The sequence below is a fragment of the Pithys albifrons genome, chromosome 4, assembly GCF_047495875.1.
Source record: "Pithys albifrons albifrons isolate INPA30051 chromosome 4, PitAlb_v1, whole genome shotgun sequence".
NCBI lineage: Eukaryota > Metazoa > Chordata > Aves > Passeriformes > Thamnophilidae > Pithys > Pithys albifrons.
In genome coordinates, this window is record NC_092461.1 from 90,960,221 (window position 1) to 90,983,755 (window position 23,535).

General features: G+C 39.5%; 1 protein-coding gene across 5 annotated transcripts in view; it reads left to right on the plus strand.

The window, feature by feature from the left end:
• Nucleotides 1–23,535, plus strand: part of CARMIL1 (capping protein regulator and myosin 1 linker 1) — a 189,689-nt gene that overhangs the window by 141,357 nt on the left and 24,797 nt on the right. For all 5 annotated transcript variants that reach the window (XM_071554950.1, XM_071554951.1, XM_071554952.1 and 2 more), the window contains 3 exons: nt 1,812–1,987; nt 3,951–4,038; nt 6,690–6,839. In XM_071554950.1, the coding sequence (XP_071411051.1) occupies nt 1,812–1,987; nt 3,951–4,038; nt 6,690–6,839 (414 nt within the window). The remainder of the gene's footprint in view (nt 1–1,811; nt 1,988–3,950; nt 4,039–6,689; nt 6,840–23,535) is intronic.

Below are 23,535 nucleotides of genomic sequence, written 5' to 3' on the forward strand. Positions count from 1 at the left end.
AAAAAATAAAATTTGTAAATTGGGTAAAGTCAATAAATATTCTTTGGGCACATATGAGATTTTTTAGCTGAAAGAAGGGCAGAGGGGGAAAGGAGGAAGTTAGAGTAAGAAAAAGCAATATCTTGGAATGAGTTGAGTTGGAGAAATTATAATATTATATGCACTTTTTTCTCCTGCTGGTGTCACTGTGGACACACAGAACTCAGAGATGATTTATTTGATCACCAAAGACCCAAGAAAGAGTAAGCAAAAGAAGTGGAGCCTAGGCAAGGGATGATTGTTTGGTAAGATCAGGAGTTTCTGTGACTCATCCTGATGCCTCTGTGTGTACCGTAGAACTTTTCTTCACTTTTCATGACACAAGTTTATAGATGGATGATTATGTGAGGCACTGTGAGCCCTCACCTGTGCCTCTAGTGAGAGCTCTTCAGCCTTCTAGTCAGAGCTGAGGTTTGGAAAAGAAACCAGCAGGTATAAAATAGAATTTAAACCAGAATTAGTTTTTCTCACAGACACAGATTGGAGATAAATCTAAGGCACTTGAAAGGAGCTTCCTGACATAACTCCATAGCATTGAGGATTTCTATGAAAGGTTTTTCTAAGAGAAAATTTAAGAGGGAAGAAGTTGACTTTATGCCCTCAGTAGGGGAGACCTTATTCTAACAAAAATAAAGTTGAAGAACTTGGGGGCTTACATGGTCTTATTTCTGGAGAGTGTGTGGTTTTCTTCTGTCTTGGTTTGGGGTATAGATCAGTCATTTGAAAAGAAAGCAACATAGAACTCCAGGAGCAAGTCCAGCCGAGTGCTACAAATATGGCTGGGGGACTGGAGCACCTCACTTGTGAGGAAAGGTTGAGGGAACTGGGCCAGATAGAAGACTGAGAGGGGATCTTATAAAAATAAGTATCTGAAGGGAGATTATCAAGAGGATGGAGCTAGACTCTTCTCAGTGGTGCCAAGCAACAGGACAAGAGGCAATGGGTAGAAACTGATGCACAGAAAGTTCCACCTGAACATGAGGCAGAATTTCTTTACTGTGTGGATGACCATGCACTAGAACAGATTTACCCAGAGAGGTTGTGAAGTCTCCTCACTGTAGATACTCAAAAGCTGTCCAGACACATTCCTGAGTAATGTGCTCTAGGGAAATCTGCTGGAGCAGGGAGGTTGGACTAGATGACCTCCAGTGGTCCCTTCCAGCCTTTCACCCATTTTGTGATTCTGTGTGAATAAAAATTGTTGACTGCACCTGAATTTCCCTGTGGATTTAAGTGTATGGAAATGAGATCCATAGAATAAAGGTTTGCATGCCCACTGCAAATCATACTTGTAGCTACTTTTTAATATTTGGCTAGTATATTCCAGCCATGTGCAGCATACTGAGTCTCCTTTCTTCATCTACTGGTGCTTCCTAAAATTTGGCAGATCTGGAGCATTGATGGAACTTGCTGATTCAGGGCACAGTTTAGAGGGAAGGCAGCTGCATCAGGGCATCCTCTGCAGTATTGGGTGCACAAGGGAAGCTAATTTATTGTTCTGACAGTTAAATATAGAGAAATTTCATATTTGAAAAGGCAAACAAGTACAGTTGTGAGTCATTTGCTAAACAAGTATGTTGATTTTCAAAGCTGGATTTTGTGAAATGCCTTATATTGCAGCTAGATTGCAAAATGGTTTGGAAAGTAGGAAGAAGAACTGTAAAAACTACAAGTCTAAAAGTGCTGTAGTGCTATTCACCAGAATAATGCTGTCATCTTCCAACTAAGGTAAATCCCAATATCTAATGGGTTTTTTGCTTACTGTGCCACAGACACTCCTGGAGTCTATGGTGGATGCAGCGGAAAACCTATGCCCAAATGTAATGAAGAAAGCTCACATCCGTGAGGACCTGATTGAGGCTAGCACTGAGAAGATTTCCATCCCACGCACTTTTGTGAAAAATGTTCTCTTGGAGCAATCTGGAATTGACATCCTCAATAAAATTAGGTATTTTAAAAGACTAATCTGACAAAACTGGTCATAGAGTTTGGAATCTGGGTACTGGGTATGTGTGTTTGTGTAGCAGAATTTTGGAATGCTTTTCTGACTCACAAGAAACTGTATTACAGCATTCAAAGAACAGGAAATTGTCCTACAGGTCAGGTAAACTTAATTCAGGACATTCATATATTTGGAATTTCTAGGGATGTTAGCTTAGATCATTAATGCATATGCTCAGTTTTATTTAGTTAAAAGTTTGGGGTTTGGTACACAAGTAATGTTTTCATGACTGACTTTTTTTTTCTAAAACCTTTTCATGTTCTCAGGTAACACTGAATTAATGTAATAGAAAAAAATACACTATTTGATTTGACTCATAGCAGTCTGCTGCTGAATTGGATCTTGTCCTGTAGCTGTAGCAATCACTTTAATACTTCATATGGCAGTTGTGCACAGCAGAGAGACATACTTAAAAAATGGAAACTTGGATATTCAATTCACAAACCTGGAGGAGAAACTGATAGCCTAAATAACTCTTAGTTTGTCCTTTTTTAAAAAAAGGAGGCTTTTATGTGACTGCTTTTTTTTTCATACCAGAAGTATACCAGAGAATACACTTATGCAGTATAATTGGATTGACCTGTACTTAAACCTTCTCAGTTCCTTTCTGCTTGATGGAAAAGCATATCATTTTGTATTGTGATAGTAATATCCTTGCAGAAGAAGAAAACTAAGAGTTGAAAATTATTTTTGCGGAGTACAGCAAAATAGTCAGGAAAAGGTGTTAAAACCTTTAGCTATGCCTTCAGAGTGTTTAAATTAGTTCATGGAGAAAGTTTTCTTCACTTCAATCCTATCAAACAAATCTTGACCCTGAGACAATACCTCTTCCACTTGTAGGAGCTGGAACTGTCACTGGGGCGAGGGTGTCACACTGTTACCCTTCCTGCCTTATTTGAAATCCATGTCAGAAGCTGAAAGAGATCCCTTCACTCTCTTTCTCTTCCCGCTGCAGCTTGGCCACCATTCTACCTCCTTATGTATTGCATTATCTTTCCAAGGAGCTTCTTACCTTTTTCTCCAGGTTTTCTGCAGCAGTAGTGCTAGCCCCAGACAGAAATAGCTTTGTTAATCCAAGGCAGCTCAGTCCGTACATAAAAAAAATAGAATCATGTTACTTGCTGGCAAGTGTCAGGTGAAACAGTTGGCCTTGAAAGCAGAGAAGCAGGAGAGTTGGAGCTTCTGGCGGCAGCTCAGGCTGATGTGCTTGTCAGCTCCAAATCAGCTGCCCTTCACAGCCTGAGCCTTTGGTACTATCACCAAAGGTGGGACCACAAGGGAGCAATTCAGGGTACACATTTCCTTAATAGGGAATTACCAGTGAAACCTAAGTGTATGCTGGTGTTCTATGTATGTGTGTGTAGTGGAAATGGCTGACATGAAGTTCTTGAGATGAAAGTGGTTACCTAGAGGAAAAGAGGAAGCAAAATTGTGATGGCATAGACTGGAGAACCAGCACTGTACACTTGTCCTTCATCTGGCAGACAAAAATAAAAAAGAATTGAGGAGGTGAATGGATTGTAGTTGTTCAGTGTAGTAGTTTTAAACAGGCAGCACTGTCCTAATCCCATTCATCTGAGTTTCATGTTTCTTTGACTTCAGTGGTGGAATGTTCCTTGCTGAGTTTAACTTCTAATTTTTATTCAGCTCTCCTACCCCAGATGTTTTCATTTCATCTCATGGAAAACTGTTAGAAGCAGGTTAAATATGGTACAGAGGCTCCTGTGTTTATTGTGTGATTCACGAGTTTATTTCTGAAACCTGCAGTCATGTATCCTGACACCCTCTAATGTTTTACTTCAAGTAAAGTGACAGCACTGTGGATAATCGTCACACTGTTGAACATGTAACAAAGATTAAATTCTCCTGCGTGAATTAAAAAGGTCTCTCATTTTTAATCCTCACACAGCGAAGTAAAGCTGACAGTGGCTTCTTTCCTGTCTGACCGAGTTGTAGATGAAATCCTGGATGCACTTTCCCATTGCCATCACAAACTGGTGAGTATTATATTGTCTAATATGCCATAACAATTCCATTTACATTCATGACTTGTTCCGTTTCTCTTTTCAGTACTCTGTTTTGAAATTGGTCTTATTTTCATTGGCATCCTGACATCATTTGAAATATGATGTTGAATTTCCTGTCTCTTTGCTTTAAGAAAGATGCAACCTTGGAAGAGGCTGTGTTAAATATTTGTCTTATCTTTTGAGCTGTTGTCAGATCTAGAACTAAAAATACCATCAGGATGCAGCACTGAGCCCTTAGTTAAGAACAGTGCCAGTATTTGTCATGGTGAGATAAGAGTTGGTTGCTTGTGAAATGAGAGGTAAGATTTCGTTCTTTAGCATTCTTTAGAGACTGCTGAGACCTTGTTCCCTGAATGAATATATCTTGAGGCTACCTCAGAATTGTAAGTATACAGTTTGAAGAAAGGAGTAGGAACATAGGAAAGGAAACACTTGTTTGCTGCTTGAAGGTGCTGAGCTGTTGGGAGGCACAGGAATTTATAAGGTACTTGCTTCATCAAGAGTAGAAGAAATAAACAACCGTGTAACTACAGAAAAACATTTTTGCTTCTAATACAATGGGGCTCTGTAAGGACAATCCAGTACTTTTTTTTAAAAAAAGAAATCAGTTGGTGGTCATTCTCCTGATTAAAATTGCTTTTAATTTCTAATTGAAATTTCTCTGGCTTCAACTTGTAGTCATCAATTTTTTCAGATGCTTTTTTCCATAAGATAAGAGAAGCGTATGTATTTCTCTTTATTTCCTCTATATGAAAGCCTTCACACACAGAAAACAAATCACTCTGACTGCTCCCCTCCTTTCTTTTTTTTAAAAAATAAAAGACTGTGTTATTTGAGCATGCATCTTCACAATACAGAGCAGCATTGTGTAAAGGTACAGCCTGTGGTCTCAGGAGCTATGCAGAAGCAGCCTGCTCTGGGAGTGCCCACATTAATGAGTTCCCATTTATCCTGGAGAAGGCTCAGCTGGCACGAGCAGTGGTCTGTCTCTGTCCAGTAGTATTGCACAACTTGGACATAACCTGATTCTTGCAGAATACGTAATTTTCTCCAACCTTTGAGTCACTTCAGTGACAACCCTCTGCATTTTCTCCAGCTGTCTTAAAAGCCTCTTTTAAAATTAGGGTCTCCAGAACCAGACTGAGTATTCTAATGTTTTAACCAACACTGTACACAGGAGTGAAATTGGTTTTCTCCTGATATTCTTTACTACTTGGATTTACATAGCGAAGAAGATAGAAATTCTGTCCTTTCATCATAGTTTCAGTGATAGCTCATTTTAAGGCAGGGCTTACTAGACCTCTGTCCCACTAGTAGCTTCTGGATGCTTGATACTTGATGCATTTCAGGATTGTGTCCATAGCTAATTGCTGGTGCTCTTGGTTCGTAAGGAATGATTGTCTGTACATTTTGATTTGAATGGATTTACTTCATGATCCATTTTGGCCTGCATATCAGTAACATGTTTCACCATTTAACTCTCCTCCATTTCTGCTAGCTGCAGGTTCTGTCAGGTAGCGTAGCACTGGTGAAAACATTAAAGAGTACAGATCTCAGAAATGCTGGGAGAGTAACTTCTGTCTAATTTGGCACTGTTAATCTTTGACATCTGCAATCTGAGAGCTGGCAGCTAGTTCTTAATACAGAAAAGCTTAAATGCACTGATACAATTCTGTGCCAGCTCCTTAAATTGGAGTGTCACATACTACTAATTCAGCAACCTACAAAACGTCTGTGTATCTTCCATTAACACAGTAGTATTTGAGGCAACTTTGAAAAATAAAGCTTATCTGACAAGACCTCAGTTTGCCTAATGTGCTGATACTTAGCATTAATTGATATTCTAGCTATTTTAGGATGCTTGAAGATACACCCTTAGCAGGTCTCCAATGATTTTTCTAGAGTAGACATTAGACTAAATGAGCTGAAATTGACTCAAGTCATCTGTTTACCCTTTTTGATGGTTAACGAAATGGCAATCCACTTGTTCTCCTGAGTTGTGCTGGTGTTTGACAGTAGACTACAGCTCTCCCTAGTTGCCACTTTGAAGGCTTCTGCTGATTTGGGTCAGCTGGTCTTGAAAGACTTGATTTTGATAGATGTTATTGAATATTCTCTTTGGTTATCACAAGAACTAGAAAATATTTTTCATTTTCATGACAACATGAACCCACTTCATTCCAAGTACAATCCAGGGTGGTTCATGTAACACTCTTTGGTCTTAGGAACAGTTTTTGCTATGGATTCTGTTGCTGTTAGAGCTTTTCCCTATCTGTTTCTTCCGTGAAGCAGAACCGATGTATTTAACAAAGCTGTCCTGCTTTCTGAATAGCAGGTGATATGGGCCATTGAATAATTACGAAAATTATATTAGTTGAAATTGTACGTGTCTTTGTGTTTGTTAATTAAAAAAAAAAAAGGTTCAGAAAAAAGCTTCCATTCCACACTTTTATTTTCTTTATAAAACAAACCCAGTGTGAAGATTAACACATATAACACTTGGCTTTTGTACTTGGTCTTCTAAGTTCTGTGATCACTGAAGTTCTGTAAACTTTCTGTTGGGTTCTGTTTGTCATTTTTATGTTTGACTGATGTGTTGCTGTCTTTATCATTGTCTCCAGGCTGACCATTTGACCAGACGTGGCAAACCACTTCCACAGCAAGAGTCACTGGAGATTGAGTTAGCTGAAGAAAAACCAACTAAACGCTCCATCATCACAGTTGAGGAGCTGACAGAGATAGAACGTTTGGAGGATTTGGATACTTGTATGGTAAGACACATTCCTCAGCGCATTTGGTTAAGTACACAAGTAACTGGAGGAAAAATGCGTTTGAAAATATCATTTAGCAAATTCATGGTATTAGAAAACCCAAGTTTGTAGTTGGCTTCTAGAAGAAATAAATGTTAGCTTGGAATTTGTTTTGAATGGCATGTTGCTGTTCAGCAAAGGAAACACTGTTCCCATTTCTTCACTTGTCCTTTCCTTGTACCTATTCAAGGGCCTTTCTCTTGAATACACTGCTGCAGTCAAGTTAATACAGTAAACATCTCTTCCACTGGCCATGATTTCACAGAGGTTCAGTTCAGTTGCAGTAATAAAATGACCATGCTATCCTTTGGCAACGTGGTGCTTTCTGCCTTTTTTCTCCTACTCTCACCTGTAACAAAAAATGTTTCTGCCTGGAAGTTATGTTATTGATATTGAACAGAAGTTTGTTTTTTTTAAATTAGCTTTTGAATGTATGGAACGAGTCTTAAAACCTTAAGATTGGTCTACAAGTGATCCTAGAGGGCAAGATTTTCAAAAGTATTCAGGTTAGGACTGTGAGATTCAGTAAAAATGCTGAATATGAATCGCCTTATAAAGTCCCATGTATGACTTTATAATAAAGATGGCTCCATGCCATATCAAGATCCTTTACAAGGTATGAATCCACAGGATTACAAGTAAGTGGGTTGTGAACTGCTTTCAATATCAAATCCACCTCTGCCCAGCTCAGTTGAGGAACTCTACTGTGGACAGGAACTTCAGGGAGTGCTTCTCTATTACAAATTAGTCAGTCTAATAGGTGGTCACATCTGCAAGGGACAGGCTTTCTCCTTTGCCCTCCTATCTGGCTCCTTGGCCATGTGCTTTCAGAAGAAGCTAAAACGGCAGAAATCCTGATTGCATCTTTTTGTAGAAGGATTGCTGGTACATCTATCCTTGACTAGATGTACTGCAGTCAGACAAGTACAGCACAAGAGAAGGAGTGGCAGGGTTGCTCCTTTCTGCAGCAGCTATCTGTTGGTCTCACTTAGCTACTGAACAAAAGCACATCTTCCTTGGAAATGTCACTTTAAAAAAGGTTCTATCTCTTCCAAATCTTCTTCAGCAGGAGAGGATTCAATACAGTATTTGTCTGAGCATCACAGATCCCTGTGAGGCTTGTGGTGTTGATTGCATCATCTGGCTCATCACTGGTACTATTAAGTTACAGAAGCTTTCTGTGGCCGACATTCAATAGTCATTTTGATCCCTAATTCCTATGGGAGAGTCATCCCAGTAAAATATGTGGCATCTGAGTTCTGTACCTGTAATTTAGTTTTTTGCACGCTGACTTCATATGTAGAAAAATAAGGACTCATTTTGACACCCAACCCTCCATCTTTAAATATATTTTTGCAGCCTGTAAAGGATAATAATACTGGAAATCTGAAAAATAGCTCCTATCTTTATCTCATATCACCATGGTTATATGAAACATCATATCAACTCTGCTGTTATCTTTCACTTTGGTCACATTAAAGTAATGGAAATGTGATGATACTTACACTGTTTAAAAGATGCATTAGATGCTAACTGTACTTATTTTCAGAAGTGTTTATATCTGTCTTCACTCTCTTCATTCACTCTCATCTTGCACAGATACTCAAATACCTTTGTGACACAGATTCTCATCAATATCTAATTTCTGAAGAGAATGAAGCACCAAATAAACATAAGACAGTAAGCTTAGTCAGTGCTAAAGAGTCCATTTTTGTAATCCATATTTGAGAGCAGCTATTTTGCATCTTGATGACAAATTATGTTGGTTGCTGTTGTAAAAATATAAATAGTTGGAATCATAGAATAATTTGGGCTGAAGGGAGCATTAAAGATCATCTGCTGCTGTGGGCAGGAATACCTTCTACTAGACCAGGTTGCTCAGAGCTCCATCCAGCCTGGCCTTGGATACTTCCAGTGGTGGGGCATTCACAACATTTCTGGGCAACCCGTTTCTTCAGTGCCTCACCGCCCTCACAGTAAAGAATTTATTCCTAGTATCTGATTGAAACCCATCCTGTTTCAGTTGAAGCCATTTTGCCTTGTCCTATTAGTACATGCCCTTGTAAAAGTTTCTCTCTGCCTTTCCTGTAGGCCCACTTTAGATTCTGGAAGGCTGCTGGGGAGTTTCCCAGGAGCCTTCTCTTCTCCAATCTGAACAACCCTAACTATCTCAGCCTGTCTTGATAGATGTGCTCCAGCTCCGTGATCATCTTCACAGTCCTCTTCTGGACTTTCTCCAGCAAGTCTGTTTCCTTCTTATGTTGGGGCTTCTACTACTGGACACAGCATTCCAGGTGGACTCTCAACAGAGCAGAGCAGAGGGTGAGAATCACCTCCCTTGACCTGCTGACCATGCTGCTTTTGAAGCACCCCAGGACATGGTTGTCCTTCAAGACTATGAATGCACATTGCGATGTCATGTTGAGTTTCTCATCCACCAGCACCCTGCAGTCCTTCTCCCCAGGGCTGCTCTCAGTCTATTCTCTGCCCAGCCTGTGACTGTGCTTGAGATTGCCCCAACCCATGTGCACGGCCTTGCACTTGGCCTTATGAACTTTAGTGTTTACACAACAAGATAGTCCCAAAATACTGAGCAATACAGGGATTTTTACTGAGCCAGTGTTCTCACAGAGTTTTTTGCAACTTAAAAGCAACTTCAGAATGTATCTTCTGTGCAGAGCTAGTATCTTCAAAGACAGCACTTTCCAGCTAGGGAAAATCATATGGATTTCAGATATTCTCTTGATAAAAATAATGTGATTTCTGACAGCATTCAGGTGTTGCACAGGTATTTGGGTGGAAATGTGGAACCTTCTGAAAGGAGCATTGGTGAATGCTTTGTGAGCTGGTCAGCACAGGAAACATATGAGAAATTATAGTAGAAAGAGACACATATGGTTTTAAGAACTATAATTATGGATCTAATTTTCTTTGATTATTTTTAATTTTAATTTTAAATAAGAAATAACTATTTAGATCTTACTTCCAAAATGGCATTAGTCCAGAACACTTCCTTGTTTGGTCACTGTAAATCCCTAGCCCTTATTAAGTGTGATGATAAAGCAGATCTTAGCCTTTTGAGTAGATGATGCACTTGACTGTGTGTTCTTCAAATCTGAAACGTTGAATTACAGTTTGATTTTATGCTTGTTTGGGACCCTAATCTGCTATTGCCAAAAGAATTTGGAACATGGGATGAGTCTGATCGTGTTGCTGGGAAGCCAGGAAAGACTTGCCTATTCTGAGCCCTATCAGCTTGCTCCAGCTAACTGTCAAGGTGTCTTCAAAAGAGATTTTGGTTGTGTAGGAGAGGCACTGAGCTTGGACCACCATTTGGGGGGAACTGGGGTTTTTTCCATTGCAAAGTGGAATTTGTTTTGCAAACCCCTGTTGTCTTCAGCAAGGCTGTTGGCTTTGTTCTTGTTTTCTTCAGCAAATCTATTTAGCATCAGTATTCTGGCTGAGGTAACATATACAGGTTTTTTGGGTTTTTATTATTCATCAGCATCCCTTGAAGCTGTATTTGAACAAAGTGGGGAAAAAACTGATCTGGGATCAGTGTTCACTCTATGATTACAGGTAGATTATATAGCACTGAAGCTTGGTAAATGACTATGAGTAAGGTAGCTGTGTTGGTAATAAAATGCTTATGAGCAGTTTGTTTTTATATGTGGTTTGAAAGTGGAACAGAGAAAAGTTTGGAACACTGGGACCGGCAGCATAAGAATTGGAATCCTGCAGTGCTGGTGACAGTGAACAATCAGGCACTGATGTGTTTCAGAGCCTGACGACCTATTCTGAAGCAGAGTGGCTGTGGGTGGGAGAATTTCCCTGACATAGCAGAAAATTGCTACTCATCCATCCATTTATCTGTCTGTCTATCTATCTATCTGTCTATCTATCTGTCTTCAAAGTTAGATAGGTATAAACAACACAGGCAAGACAGAACAAAATATCACAAATGGGCCCATCAAATACACCACTGAAAACCAGACTTTTAAATGTTTTTTCTAGTATGTTCTGTTGTGGGAATTAGGACTTTCTAAGTACCAAACTGTGCAGATAACGCTTATTAGCTTCAGCTTAGGGTATGGTTCTCATCCAGCCCTTAACAGCGGCCTGAGAGCCCAAAATACGAAAGACTTGTCAGTCACACCAGAATCTGCTAGTCTGTTAAATGAATTGTGAAGAACGCTGGGAGCGATTGAGTGGTCCATCATAGGATGTGACTGCTGGAACATTATGCATCTGAGAGTTTCTGATCTCCCTGAGCTGCAGTACAGTAAATTGATGCTTCCTAATCTACAGCTGTCTTAGTTGTCTACGTTTAATTAGAGCTGCATTGATGGTAATAAGCCATTAGATAGAATTTGCGTGCAAGTAAGATGAAAAGGAAAATCTTTCTGCAGAAAATGGCTTACTGTTCTCAGATTAAAAGAAAAACCATGGCCTGCTTTTTGCAGCTTAGACTCAATCATAAATTAACTTAATAAAATAGTATGGTTTGTCTAAATTTTTCTGTGCATATATAGCAAGTGTGACACATTTTAAACTCATGCATGAATTTTAAAACTAACTTTATTTAAAGTACCCTTAAAATAAAGTACTGAGATTGACTGTCATGTGTCTTGATATGTGTAATTGTGTAGATAGATACTAACTGATTTTTATTTGTGTAACATTTCTAGTTGTACTTTATTCTTTTATAGCCATTGGTTCTTTGCAGAAGTTAAGAGATATTAAATAATGCTCAATTCTCCATCAAAAGGTAGTGGAGCATCTTTGTGAGATTGTGCTTAACAGTTATGTTCTAAATCTTTTGGAGTTTTTAGCTATTTGAGTGTTATTTTGACTTCCAGAATACTAAAGGGAGATCACTAGAGTTGAGCCACTATTTAAAGATGTTTTGAGAGAAATAGCTTTTTGTACAAAAGTCCATGTACCCATCATCTTTTAAATACCTGTTTCAGGAATATAATTTTTATTACTATGGGTAGAAACAAGCATACAGACAGGATACAGGGCAAAGCAGACGTTATTTGTGTTATGAGAAGGTGTAGTAGGAAACTGTTTGAAACTTGTAAAGGAGTTGTAGGTTGTAACATGGAAGTTCGCTTATAGCTCTTTTTTAAAGCATTTCAGTGTAAGATTGAAATGCTTAGGTGGTAAATTGTTTAAAAAATTGCTTGGGGCTAATAGGAAAGGACTGCCTGCAATGAGAATTGAATCTTAGCCATTTTTTCATCTATTTCTAATTTAAATCACAGAAATTTTTTTATGACTGTAATGAAGGAAAATTTTTACAAAAAAATCTCATGAGTAACATATTAAAGTTTTAGTCTTTATTGATCAATAGATTTCACCTTTACAGTAGAAAAGAAAATTTGCAGAAGTAATGGAACACTGTTAGATTGGTGGTGGGTGTTTTTTCTGAGAGTGTACTAGCTAGCCATTGCCAAAGATTTAGCTGATGAGTCTTGTATCCAGGTGAAGATTTAGGACTCTGTGTTCTGAAGGACTGTATGGACCTCAGTGTTTTCAGAGAAAAGGGAGAAATGGCACTCACCACACAGAACTGAATGTATTTAAGAAAAAAAAAAAAAGGAAAAAGAAAGCTCCTGAAGTTTTCTCTACCCTGCCCGCATAGCAAAGTAGAATTAAAACAACAGAAACCTCTTTTGTTGCTTTCACTGGCAAAAGAAGATCATGGTACATACTAAGGCAGATGTGCAGTGATACTGTAGGAAGACAAATAAGTATAGATTCTCTAGTATGCCCTGATGTACTTCCACATCTGATTCTTGTTGCTCTCTTTCTACTTGCAGCAGAATTCTCTCTGACACACAGATTCAGGTCTTTGGATGAAAGACTGAACACCTACTGCAATAAAACCCCAGTTCCTGTTGGACTCCTGTGCTATAAATAAAGCTCTAGCTCTTTGACTGACTTAATCCAGCAAAAATCATTTTTACTGAAAAGAGCATTTTGTCTTCTCCCTGCATACAGCTTGCGCTTTCCTGCCCACACCCTAGTGCTTGTACTGGTGTTCACACAGCATCACTACAAACTGGGTATGGGAATTGATTCAGCTGAATTAAGCTTTTTTACAGAGGATTTCTTTCCCAGGTTAGTTTACAGACTGACTCATCGTCTGGCTGAGTCAACAAAACAGATCCTGAGTGGCAGGAACAAGCAGACAGGGATGAGGGCAAAGGCAGCAGTCTGGATGAAGGCTGGATTAAATTGATTGTGACACTTGAGTTTCTGTCTTGTATGCATTAGCAGAAATGGGTCTTTGATGTGTAGTAAATGCAGCACTCTGTGGGAAGCTAGAAATTGGCATTATGGTATGTGAGAGCATTCTTGGCTTCTGAAAAGGCTCCATCACAGGCATGCAAGCAAATCTACTGCAGTGGGAGTCCAGTAATATTTGACTCACCCTGAACTAGGACAGTTTATAAAAATATCACCAGGAGGAGCACAGCACAGTGCCAGTGTCCTGTCTAAGCCCTTCCCTATACGTGGAGTGCTGCAGCTGAGAAAATAAAATAAAAGGGGAGTCAGTGTGATCCTTTTAGAGAATCTGTGAATATCTTCTTTGCAAATTGTGTGTTAGCCTCACCATTTGTATTATGAAAACATTCATTTTAATTGTGAATATTTGTTATCTATCTTTTCCTGGGTTCCTTTAGTTATGTAGCATCCTCACTGCCCATCGAGGTCCTTATCTGTGTTTATTCAACACATGTTACATGTGTAGACTACAGAGTACAGGCTTATGAGGGTTTACATTTTCACAGCCTAAACATTCTAAAAGAAACCTGGCTTTCAAGGTCTTTTCATGGTCTCTAAGTGAAAAGGGGTGATGGATAATTGATATAGTGTGTTTATCTTAAACCAACTGAAATTTTTCAGAGTTCAAAGCTGTTTCTCATAGTCTAATGTACATTATTGGCATGATACGAAGTGAATGAAGAATGTGATAAAGTGCCTCCAATAACAACACTGCATGCTTGTTTAAGGAAAAAAAAAAGGTAGTGTAAATTGAAGGCTGTTTTCTGCTTAGGTTAAAATGAGAATTGTGAAATGCAGCTGTTGGGTATTCTGTTTGTATGGTGACACTTCTGCATCAGGTGCTTGTCTTCCTGGAATACTGATGCTTTGGTTTGCCCTTCTAGACCCAGATTCATGGAGGGTAGGGTATGTTGTTGTTGCCATTTAAGCTGGCAGGCAGCTAAACACAAAGCTCACTCCCCCTCAGGGGGATGTGTGAGAGAATCAGAAAGAAGGTAAAACTCATGGTTTGAGATAAAGAGAGTTTAATAGAACAGAAAAGGAAGAAAAAATAGTAGTAATGATAAAATGATACACCAAACAAGTGATGCACAATGCAATTGTTTACCACCTCCTGATCAATTCCCAGCTGTAACCGTGGGAGACGGGTTTTTGGACCTGAGAGACGACTTCACAGAAGTTAGCAACAACAGGCCCCCTTTATTCATACGCACACACACTAATATACATCTTTAAGACTGTAACCTTCCGCAGGTGCTGACACTTTGGCACTGATTATTGGCTAACAATGTTGTTTATATTACGAAGCTTTTCATAATTGGCTGACCATGCACATCTGCTGAGAAAGTCGGCAGCAGCCATTTCTGATTTCATTAATTAGTTCTTAAGGCTACAGCACTAATTTACATAGGCAGTTCAGCATATGGTTTGCTTTTTAGGTGAAATACCATATAAAATTCCAACACCCAGCCAGTCCCCAAGCAGCACCTGGCCACCTCCACCCAGCTGTATGAGCTAAGCATGATGCCATGCGGTATGTAATGTCCCTTTGATCATCTGGAGTCAGCTTTCCTTGCTGTGTCCCTTTACAACTTCTTTTGTGCCTTCAGTTTCTTTACTGGCAGGGCTGTATGAGAAGATGAAAAGTCCTTGTCCTAATGTAAGCCTTGATCAGCAACAATTAAAAACATTAGCTTTGTATCACCAGTATTTTAGTGCTAAATCCAAACCACAGTACTGTACTAGGTACTAGGAAGAAAACGAACTCATTCCCAGATGAAACCAAGATTCCTTGTGGCAGTAATTGTCTTACTGATACCGAGTTACCATCATTTTATTTCACGTGTTACGTGTTCATGTCTCACCTGATGAAAGAGGTGGCTATCTCTACCTGCATTTGCCTGCCCATACAACCAGCAGCAAGGATCACCCAGGAGCTCACTTACCTGCTTTAGGTAAAGTTAACAGGTTGCCCCTTTCTACAAGCTGTGGTGGGGGCACTCATGTCATCCCTTTTACCAGCAGAGCCATGGAATCAGTTGATATTCAGCACAAAGAGATACAGAATAATCTTCTCACAGCTTGTGTTTGTAAGAACCTTCTTGTTATTTCCCATGGCAGATTAGCAAGAACTCCTTTGGAGTAGTTCTTGCCAAAACCTATACTCTGGGACCTTTGCCGGAGGCACAACAGCAAACAGCATGAGAATAACCTCTGATAATGCTGTTACTGTCACACACATCTGTCTGCAGCCTTGATGTTTCTCACTTCAGTTAGTATCTGGCACCTTGACCATCTCAAATGGCTGAGGAGTTTTCTGTATAGGCTGCATGATCCTTCCTACTGCTTTTTGATTCTTCAGCATCTTCAAATGAGTAACTTGGCATGAGGTACTTATCTGTGTTGTATGGGAGAGTCTTGTTTACTCAGAAATCTGGAGAACCAACTGCAAATAGCACATGCATGAGTCTGTCTCACTAAGAGTGCGTCATGGTTCTCACTTCCTGCAGAAGAACATGAGGCTTGCCATTTTTTGCTCTGCAAAAGTGCTACCTCATTTTGCAAGGATAAAGAATAGTTGCTCACAGGAAGAGGGGAAAAAAAGTCTGTGTTAGGGCAGGCTATTGTAGTACTGTTACATTTCGCTATATTTCGTCAAGGAAAAGGAGGTTAGGATGAACTGGGTTACCAGAATAGGAACTTCAAAATACATAAATAAATAAAATCAAACATGCTTAGTGTCAAAAGGCTAGAAGACAGCTTCCAAGTCATAAATTCGCATCCCTGCTGTCATTGACAACTGCATCACACAGTCCTATTCGTAAATCTCTCAAGCTTACTCTCAAAACATATTTCTGTTAGACTACAGGGAATTTAGAGGTAGCCAGATACTTTCTTCTGGCTAAAGCCAAAATGGTGGATGTATCACTGCAGGGAGATCTTGTGTTAGTAAAGATCAAATTACTGTGAGTTTTTGAGGTCAGTAGTATCAGGATTGGAATACTGATCTGAAACCAAAAGCACTTAAACTGGTGAAAAAATCTTCAAGTAAACAAATATTAAAGAAAACTAAAAGAAAAGAGCAAGAGAGAAGGACCAAGGGATTGAAAAGTTAGATTGTTTTCATTCAATGCTGATCAGAACCTCTTTTTATCTTGTACAATTTAGCTGTGCATCATTTCCAATACCATGCTATTTAGACACAACTTGGGGTAGTTTTGTGTCCATACTCTCTGAGAAACTGCAGAATCCAGGGCTTTGTCGCCAGCCAGCACATAATTCTATGCTTGGGGGTGAGCAGCCCTGCTGTGCATGGTAGGCTTCTTTTCTTTCATGGTATTTCTGTCCTTCCTAGGCTCATGTGCTGCCCCATAACTTGTCTGTCCAAACAGCATTACTTAAATTGTGTGTCACACTTAGGTGCCGTCACTCCACAGATCAACTTTTGAGTTTTGTCACCCTCATTTGTGTAAATATGATTGACCTGTTCTATTAGTTTATTTTGGAAAAGAAGTACTCTACTCAAGTATTTCTGTTTCTTGTACGAGATCTTAGAATATTTGCTAGTTGCCTGCCAAGATATTTCCTGTTTTCAAGATATCTCAAGGGAGGTATCTTGATTTAGTTTATCCTGACAGGACTTAAAATTCTGAAATTTTAGAGGGTTTGTTTAGTATATCTCAAAATATCTGAGAAGTGTATAAAGATTTACTGTGCATACACTGAAAAGGTGTCTGAAGCAAACTTTAGTGGGAAAAGAACAACAGCTCAAGTATGCTTGGGTTTTCAGGAGTAAAGCTTCCCAGCATAATTTTGAGCACAGAGTCTACTAGTCTACTTCCCCATCCTGGGTAAACTGTATCTGGTTCACTGTGTTAAGTCTCCCTGTAGCATTTCTCCTATCAAATGTCACTGCAGTAGTGCATTGCCTGCCCCTAAAGGGTCTAACCATGGTGGCAAGATGACTGGTTGTTTCTGCCTGGATAACTTATCCTTTTGGTAGCTGTTCACTTCAGGTTGTTGGAAGGAAGGAGAGATGCAGAAGCTACATTGGTTCTCAGTCCTGGGAAGCTGCAGGGCAGAAAGGTACAACAGTTCTTGTTCACAAAATCATAGAATGGTTTGAGGTGGAAGAGACCTTTATAGATTATCTAGTTTGAAGTTCCCCTGCCACAGGCAGGGACAGCCTTCTCCAGATGAGGTTGCTCTAAGCCCTGTTCCACCTTGCTTGAACATCCATTCAGGCGTATGTTGCCCCAGAGTTGTTTTAGTGGTATTCTTGCCCAAGGCACCTGTTACATATGGAAGGTGATTTTAAAGAATTGCCTAAGTATATCTTAGACAGTTGTCCACTACTCCATATTTGCTGAGTTTAACTGCTTTTTATTTGTACTGTATGGAAGATTAGATCATGAACCAAGTAATTTTAGCATCAGTGTTTACCAGCTGAAGGTAATGAAGAATGACAAGTAAAACAGGTTGTGGTGATTTGAAAAGGTAGTTTGTGCCATCTGACCTGCTGTAGCTCTCTGCTTACACTCAGTTTTTAAGAAAAATAACAATGACACCTAAAGTAGCTGGAACCATCCTCTCTGATTATCTTGAAGCCCAGCTGCTTTAGAGGATGCTAGTCTCTTCATAAGGGAATATAAAACAGAACTGATATGGAGACTTGCTTTTTTCTTACAGGTGGTAGTTGCAGGCAGAATTCCTTCCAGGATACTGATTCAGAACATTCGGTTTAATAATTTTAGGAACTACTCAGTTTAATTCATGCATCTGATTCTTTTACTTTTCATAATAAAAACTTTGACTGTTTATATGCAGCAATGTTTATTACCAGGAATTTTATAAGACTTGAAAGATGCAAATGCAGAATTATTAATGAAAAGAATATATTGAAATGCTTGGTTGAAATATCGCAAAGTACATGAGCCACATCTCAGCATGTAGAAAAGCAAAGGTTTCTTGGCTAGTAAAATAAAACAAGCTCAAGGGCAAATCTGTTGAGCTTATCTTGTTGCAGTGCTACTCCTTTTCTTTCAGAAAGTGTTTCTGTACAAAGTAATTCTAAAGGTCAGACTGGTTTAGATGAGATGAATTGAATTAATTTAGAACCATAGCATAGAATTAATTCAAAACCATTTATCTGGAAATTCAGCTCTTGAGAAAATAAACAAACATACTCCTGAAATTCACATATGGATTATTTGTATATCATATTTATTTCCACTATATATATTTATATGTAGTATTTCCATATAGATGACAGAACTCTGAAATATAAAGTTAAGGACTAGATCTTCTGTTGATGTAAAAATGCATAGCTGCTACATTCAGGACAGTTGTATCAAAAAACAGAAGCCTATTGCAGCTTGGCCTTGGTTTCTAAACCAACATGTGAGGGCTTTTGGTCTCCTATCTAGTGTAAAATACTCTACTAGCTGTCATGGAGTTTAGAATTGCATTTAACTTTCCAAGGACAATGGCACTCGAGGGGGAGGTTCTAAGGACAGTGATTCGGGTTACCATTACTGCTAGTGGGAAGTATGTAGCTGAATTTCTGAAGCTGTGCAGAGGGTTTTACCCTAGAAATCATGTCATAAAATCTTCTGGAGCTGAAGTAAGCAATGGCAAGTTTCTAGTTTCCAGGGTTTTCTATATAGATGGTGAGACACCTGCACGTGCGAAGTTTCATATGCAAAAAACAGATTTGGTCAATTTACTGCTCTGCTTTATACAGTATTCCTGAAGATTTTTTTTTAAATGACACATCAGATGTATGACAACTCTGTCAAAAGTTTTTGGGAAACTAAAAGAAGCATTGAAAATGTTGATTGACTGAAAGGGTGTCATGGCAACTTTACAGGTCATGATTCCTTACAGCAAAAGAAAGCAGCAGGACTTGTGATAAAATGCCTTGTTTTCTTTTGCCTCTTTCTTAAAAAGACACCCCACAAAATACATATAGCTGAAGTGACATAACACTGATTAAAAATGTTCTGTAAGAATCCTTTAAAATATTTTTTCTGGCATCTCAATCCCCAATGGCACATTGGTTATGATTCCCCAATCCAATTTCTGGTTTTATTCGGTTTTAATTTTCTTGGGATTTTTGGTTGTGGGTTGGCGTTTCATCTCTGCATTGGCCCATATACACTGAGAGTCAAATCACCTTATTTTCAATTATGCACTGAGAGCAAACACACGGAAGGGTTGAGTGGCCTCATGGTCTGTAGCATTTCAGGGGTCTGAAGACTGGCATTAGGTTCCCTGCAGAGCAGCCAGATTCCTTGGTGACTTCAGGCAAGACCCTTAGTCTTAACTTCGCTTAGTTATGCCTCCTTGTCTAACCTGCTGCCTGCTGTGTGCCTCCTTCTCCCTCCTTACTCCCCACCCACAAGCTGTTTAGCACCTTCTATGTGGCTCAGTAGTGGCACTCACTTCGGTGAGATCACTGAAGTGTGGAAGGTAGGAGTTTCCATAAGGGCTTGTTAGATACGGAACATAGACTGAAAACTACCTCAAAACCTGGGATTGCCTCCATTTATATGTGTTACTTTGCACTTTGGTCCTGTATAAATAACTTTCCTGTCTATGCATTAAATACACAGAACCCACTGGAGTACTGCCATGAATGCTGCCTTAAAGAGAAACCATGTTGCAGATTTACTTTTGAAGTGTGCTAGAGAACTTTAAGATTGTTTCAGTTTTCAGATGTTTGCGGATGGATTCTGTAGTCTTCCCCCAGCAATCTGAGGAGCTGCGGTGAACAGTAGCATAGAAGGTGGGCAAGAGAAGAGGGCACTTGGATTCTGACAGAGAAATTCAGAAGTGTATGTGTACCTGAATAGCATACAAAAATGAGAGTAATGAAGAGGTTTGCCTGAATCACTGTTAGCTGAGAACTCTTTCATAAAGCCAAAGTTTCTAAAAGTATAAGAAAACAAAGACCACGAAAAGAAAATAAAGAAACAAAACCCCAACAAGCAAACAACTGACTCTGAGGACAGTAGGAAAATAAAAGAGAGGAGCCGAGTGGAAGAACATGCAGCACTTTCTTGTCAAGAACTTTAATCCAGACTGTGACTATTGACTTCTGCCGCAAACATTCTGCTAATGCCTTCAGTGCTGTTATGGCAGCAGTTTCCATTCACTCACACTTCTAATAATTGTTTCTTCTGACTCAAAATCAAAGAGGAACATGACTGATCATGAACCATAGAAGAGATGGGATATGGCATTGCTGCATTTCATATGATGACTGTGCTTCTTCCTTTTTTTTTTTCTTATAATTTGTGAAGGGAAGAGGAAAGGTTGTGCTCAGTAATGGAACAGTATTCTTCTAATGTGCCAAAAGTGCTTGAAATTCTGTACCTCTATACCTCCTTATGGGAAAGAGAAATACTGTTGCTTTGGAATAGATTTATTTAAACCTCAAGAAAACAGACTTGCATCCTTTTTCATTCTTTCAAGAGAAGCTTTATTTTGTTTTTCTTGCTTGCCTGCTTTCAACAGCAAACTGCCAATTTTTAATTTAGAATCCTCCCTCAGACTAGGAAATAACAGAATTATTTTTTTTCTCACTACTGGTGCCAGCAAAATGAAAAAAATGCAGCACATTGGGACAGCAGGTGTCAGGTTGGCACCATTGGCAAGTACCATATATTGGAAACAAATGTCAGAAAACCTGAATTTGTCCCAGTATAGATCAAACAAGAGAGATCACATCCTTGTCTGGTTACCTTCTGGAAATACAAAATGTGTAGCAACTCCAGATACAAGGGATTTCTACCACATTCCTGCATGTCGCCTTTCCTGCTAAGACTTCTTAAGTGTTTTGGCTTCAGTTTTCTTTATTTTGGTGGTTTATAGTTTTGCCTCCTTTCCTGAGAACTGCTATTGCTTTGTCTTCCCCATTCATATTCTTTTTTCTTTCTTTTTTGCTGCATGGAGACTCTCTGCTGTACAAGTGTAAGTATTTTTTTAGCTCTGCTGTTTCTGGCCTACTTGTTTGGTTTTGTGCTCCATTTGCCTCTGTACTGCCTTGTGAGTCTCCTGGGAGACTGTAGTGCCATCCATCTGCACCTACAAATGAAATAGGCAGTGGCTCAGGGATGATGTTGGATTTACAAAAAGGTTCAGCTAATGTAGCATCTGAATTTAAAGGATCCTTTGGCTTTAATATCAAACCAAAGCAAAGCGCTGATTGGAGATACTGCATAAATGTTACTGCTTGGAAGGAAAACTTGTTGATTTGATTTTATATTCAAGCATCATCCAGCTTAATGGAAGAATAGTCCTTAACACATTCTCAATGCTGAAAATCCATACACTGTTTTGCAGGAAGGAGGGTTGAAGGGAGACTGGCTGGGAAGCAGCAAGTTCATTACTTTGTTTGAAATCTTTTGAAAAGGAAGTGACAGGGAGGTCACAAAGCATCTCTGTATCTAACAGGATTGAATATAAATTACTTTGGAGTAGGAGGGAAAAAACATTGAAATAAGTATATCCCTCAGCACTGAGAGTTATTTCAATTATCTTTATAAACAAGAAAAATAGAGTATCTGAGACCCTGTTGCTAAAAGTACTTTGTTTTCTCATGTTCATAACAGAGTGATTTTAGTTGGTTTTTTTAATTCCCAATGTACTAGTTTTCTTTCACAGCTGGAAATATAATTTCAGAAAACTCCAGAGAGCTCAGGTAGTTTTGAGAAGACAGCCAGAAGGTAGGAATCTGGAAAAGTGATAATGGGCAGAGATTCTGGGAGTTTTACGTTAGAACGGACACATAACAGTGTCTAAGTAAGCCTTTTTTGGGACCGTGGTAGAGACTGCTTGCTCCCCTCTGCTGCAGAGGGTACATTCATGGAGCCATTTCCAGACATCTCTGTGGCAAAGTTGCACCCATGCTTTCAAGGAGTCCTCTCAAAATACAAAAATGCAGCTAATATTTTTATCTTTCTGCCAAGCAGCCTACAGCATGCTCATGGAAAAGTAGTCAAAACAAGGAGGAAATTCAGAAGGTGGTCTGCTAGCATGGCAAGTCTCTGGAAGTTGTGGAAGTGAAAGAGGGGAGGTTGATACTGACAGCTATTCCTCTGTAAAAGCCATGAGTGAAACAAAAGGAAGGAGAGACATATTGTGCTTGTGGGGCCAGAAGTGATGGGAAGGCAGGTGTGTGTCTGCCAAATTTGAATTGTTTCCGTGAGCTATGGGAAATGGGGCTGGGGCTGGGGAGTTTAGATGTCTCCTCTAGTAATGACATATGCACTGCTGCTGTAGCATACTGTGCAGTGGCTGAGATATTAAGCAGAGATTAAGCCTAATATTTTGTAAAAAGCGCACACTGGCCTATTTAAATTAATGCTTTGACCCATTTTGCTCTGTGTGTGATCTAGAAAGTTCACTTGGCAAGAAGCCTTTCATCTGTGCACTTCCTAAACAGGCTATAAAACAGAAGGTTTTCAAATAAAAGTGTGTGTAGAGCTGTTATTCATGCTGTTAAAGCAAATGGGAAGCATCTCTATCCCTCTGCCTTTATCCCCAGCAACCAAGCTGCTGATAGATCATGCCAAGCTGACAGTGAGTTAAAGCAGTGATCCAGAGACTGGCTTATGGTCATCAGCACAAGCTCTTCAAGGTCATCTAGGGGCATTTTCTTGTCTGGGAAGGAAGATGAAATCACTGTTCCCAGCTGTATTGGGAGAATTTCAGTCTTTGCACAGGAACGTCAAAACTTGCCCTGTGCTGTTTCACATTGGTGCCCTGGGCTGATCCAGCTCTCAGCTTGTACGTGTTCATCCAGGAGCCACTCTGAACACTGGCTATGGCTCTGCAGTTACTGAGTGACCAGAGGTCTACTCTCATCCTTGTTTTCTCTCCTGCTTTCTGATCTTCTTTAGCACATGAGTTGCTTTATTATCCTAGTCACTGTAACTTCCAGTCCCATCACCAAAAAAATTGAGAAACAGACCAAAATGCATGGAAATATGCCTTAAAAAGAGAAATGGGCTATGTCTAGAAATGTCAGGACTACTGATTGTGACTTCTAATTGCTGCCTCCCAAATGCTGAGCTGTTTTGACTCTTCCTTACCAGAGGTGGGGATGCCTTTGTTGTTTCAGATTTGGGTGATGGATTGGCAGCTGTTGAGCTGTGCAGTTCAGAGGCTATCCAGCTGCCTACCTGTTGCACAATCCACTGCAAATTTGGCTGAAAAAGCTCAGTACCTCTCCAGCCACTTGCCACTGAATCCATTACGTTTAATTTATTGGTAACTCTAACAGTAGTGTCTGACCTTTTCATGCAGCAGCACTTTGCCTGGTTAGTAGTATCAGAGTAGATCCACCCAGGTGACCAGC